The 5,000-nt window shown below is 45.3% G+C and overlaps 1 protein-coding gene across 1 annotated transcript in view; it reads right to left on the bottom strand.

The window, feature by feature from the left end:
• LOC124382911 (inositol 1,4,5-trisphosphate receptor type 1-like) overlaps window positions 1-5,000 on the bottom strand; it is a 42,027-nt gene that overhangs the window by 29,914 nt on the left and 7,113 nt on the right. The window contains exon 6 of the mRNA XM_046845253.1: window positions 1-62. This exon is cut by the window's left edge and continues 93 nt beyond it. Coding sequence (XP_046701209.1) covers window positions 1-62 — 62 coding nt within the window. The remainder of the gene's footprint in view (window positions 63-5,000) is intronic.

Raw genomic sequence — 5,000 nt, 5'->3', positions numbered from 1 at the left:
TACATGACCTTCTCCTGCACATTGCGTACCCGAGCACGCATCACTTCCTGTTCAGAGTCCAGCTGCAGTACACATCACACACTTATCACACACACTCATCACACACACACTCATCATACAATACACACACACTCATCACACACACACTCATCTATCAACAATCATCACACACTCATCTCTCAACAATCATCACACACACTCATCACATACTCATCACACACACTCACACACACTCATCACACACACTTATCACACACACTAATCACACACTCATCTCTCACACATATCACACACTCATCACACACACTCATCATACACGCTCATTAAACACACACTCATCATACAATACACACACTCATCACACACTCATCACACACTCATCACACACACACTCATCATACAATACACACACACTCATCACACTCATCACACACTCATCTCACACACTCATCACACACACTCATCATACACACACACACTCATCACACACATCACACTCATCTCACATCACACACACTAATCACACACTCATCTCTCACACATATCACACACTCATCTCACACACACTCATCACACACTCATCTCACACACACTGATCACACACACACTCATCATACACTCATCACACACTCATCTCACACACACTCATCACACACTCATCTCACACACACTGATCACACACTCATCTCACACACTCATCACACACTCATCTCACACACTGATCACACACTCATCTCACACACACTGATCACGCACTTATCTCACACACTGATCACACACTCATCTCACACTCATCACACACTCATCTCACACACACTGATCACACTCATCTCACACACACTGATCACGCACTTATCTCACACACACTGATCACACACTCATCTCACACACTCATCACACACTCATCTCACACACACTGATCACACACTCATCTCACACACACTGATCACACACTCATCTCACACACACTGATCACACACTCATCTCACACACTCATCACACACTCATCTCACACACACTGATCACACACTCATCTCACACACACTGATCACGCACTTATCTCACACACACTGATCACACACTCATCTCACACACACTGATCACACACTCATCTCACACACACTGATCACACTCATCTCACACACACTTATCACACACTCATCACACACTCATCACACACTCATCTCACACACTCATCTCACACGCACTCATCTCACACACACTGATCACACACTCATCTCACACACTCATCACACACTCATCTCACACTCATCACACACTCATCTCACACACTCATCTCACACACACTGATCACACACTCATCTCACACACTCATCTCACACACACTCATCACACACACATCTCACACACACTGATCACACACTCATCTCACACACCTGATCACACACTTATCTCACACACACTGATCACACTCATCTCACACACACTGATCACACACTCATCTCACACACACTGATCACACACTCATCTCACACACACTTATCACACACTCATCACACACTCATCTCACACACTCATCTCACACGCACTCATCTCACACACACTGATCACACACTCATCTCACACACTCATCACACACTCATCTCACACTCATCACACACTCATCTCACACACTCATCTCACACACACTCATCTCACACACACTCATCACACACATCATCTCACACACACACATCTCATCACACACTCATCTCACACACTGATCACACACTCATCTCACACTCATCTCACACGCACTTATCTCACACACACACTGATCACACTCATCTCACACACACTGATCACACACTCATCTCACACTCATCTCACACACACTCATCACACACACTCATCTCACACACACTGATCACACACTCATCTCATCACACACTCATCTCACACACACTGATCACACACTCATCTCACACACTCATCTCACACGCACTTATCTCACACACACACTGATCACACACTCATCTCACACACACTGATCACACACTCATCTCACACACTCATCTCACACACACTGATCACACACTCATCTCACACACACTCATCTCACACACACTCATCACACACTCATCTCAAACACACTGATCACACACTCATCTCACACACACTGATCACACACTCATCTCACACACTCATCACACACTTATCTCACACACTCATCACACACACACTGATCACAAACACTCATCTCACACACTAATCCCACACACATATCTCACACACTCATCTCACACACTCATCTCACACACACTGATCACACACACACTCATCTCATCACACTCATCTCACACACTCATCACACGCACTCATCTCACACACTCATCACACACTCATCTCACACACTGATCACACTCATCTCACACACACTAATCACACACTTATCTCACACTCATCACACACTGATCACACACTCATCACACACACTGATCACACACTAATCACACACTTATCTCACACTCATCACACACTCATCACACACTCATCTCACACACACTGATCACACACTTATCTCACACACTGATCACACACTCATCTCACACACTCATCACACACTCATCTCACACACACACTGATCACACACTCATCTCACACACACTGATCACACACTCATCTCACACACTCATCACACTCATCTCACACACTGATCACACACTCATCTCACACACTGATCACGCACTTATCTCACACACACTGATCACACACTCATCTCACACTCATCACACACTCATCTCACACACACTGATCACACACTCATCTCACACACACTGATCACGCACTTATCTCACACACACTGATCACACACTCATCTCACACACTCATCACACACTCATCTCACACACACTGATCACACACTCATCTCACACACACTGATCACACACTCATCTCACACACACTGATCACACACTCATCTCACACACTCATCACACACTCATCTCACACACACTGATCACACACTCATCTCACACACACTGATCACGCACTTATCTCACACACACTGATCACACTCATCTCACACACACTGATCACACACTCATCTCACACACTGATCACACTCATCTCACACACACTTATCACACACTCATCACACACTCATCACACACTCATCTCACACACTCATCTCACACGCACTCATCTCACACACACTGATCACACACTCATCTCACACTCATCACACACTCATCTCACACTCATCACACACTCATCTCACACACACTCATCTCACACACACTGATCACACACTCATCTCACACACTCATCTCACACACACTCATCACACACACATCTCACACACACTGATCACACACTCATCTCACACACCGTGATCACACACTTATCTCACACACACTGATCACACTCATCTCACACACACTGATCACACACTCATCTCACACACACTGATCACACACTCATCTCACACACACTTATCACACACTCATCACACACTCATCTCACACACACTCATCTCACACGCACTCATCTCACACACACTGATCACACACTCATCTCACACACTCATCACACACTCATCTCACACTCATCACACACTCATCTCACACACACTCATCTCACACACACTCATCTCACACACACTCATCACACACACTCATCTCACACACACTGATCACACACTCATCTCATCACACACTCATCTCACACACACTGATCACACACTCATCTCACACACTCATCTCACACGCACTTATCTCACACACACACTGATCACACTCATCTCACACACACTGATCACACACATCACACTCATCTCACACTCATCTCACACACACTCATCACACACACTCATCTCACACACACTGATCACACACTCATCTCATCACACTCATCTCACACACACTGATCACACACTCATCTCACACACTCATCTCACACGCACTTATCTCACACACACACTGATCACACACTCATCTCACACACACTGATCACACACTCATCTCACACACACTCATCTCACACACACTGATCACACACTCATCTCACACACTCATCTCACACACACACACTCATCTCAAACACACTGATCACACACTCATCTCACACACACTGATCACACACTCATCTCACACACTCATCACACACTTATCTCACACACTCATCACACACACACTGATCACAAACACTCATCTCACACACTAATCCCACACACATATCTCACACACTCATCTCACACACTCATCTCACACACACTGATCACACACACACTCATCTCATCACACTCATCTCACACACTCATCACACGCACTCATCTCACACACTCATCACACACTCATCTCACACACTGATCACACTCATCTCACACACACTAATCACACACTTATCTCACACTCATCACACACTGATCACACACTCATCACACACACTGATCACACACTAATCACACACTTATCTCACACTCATCACACACTGATCACACACTCATCACACACACACTGATCACAAACACTCATCTCACACACTTATCACACACACTTATCACACACACTTATCTCACACTCATCTCACACTCATCTCACACACTGATCACACACACGCTCATCTCTCACGGGCATCTCACACACACCATCACACACACACTTATCTCACACACTCATCTCACATCACACTCATCACACACACACACACACACACACACACACACACACACACACACACACACACACACTCATCTCACATCACACACTCATCACACACACACACACACACACACACACACACACACACACACACACACACACATCTCACACACCCATCACACAATCATACACACTCATCTCACTCTTATCACACACACACTTATCACTCACCCTCATTACAGACACACACACACACACACACACACTCATCACACACACACATCTCACACTCATCATCACACACACATCATCACACACTCATCTCACACACACATCTCTCACCCTTATCTCACACACACACACACACTCATTTATTACCCTCATCTCACACTCATCTCA

Source organism: Silurus meridionalis, chromosome 1 (assembly GCF_014805685.1).
Source record: "Silurus meridionalis isolate SWU-2019-XX chromosome 1, ASM1480568v1, whole genome shotgun sequence".
NCBI classification, from domain to species: Eukaryota; Metazoa; Chordata; class Actinopteri; order Siluriformes; family Siluridae; genus Silurus; species Silurus meridionalis.
The sequence above is the reverse complement of the archived record's forward strand: the minus strand, read 5'-3'. Positions and strand labels throughout refer to the sequence as shown.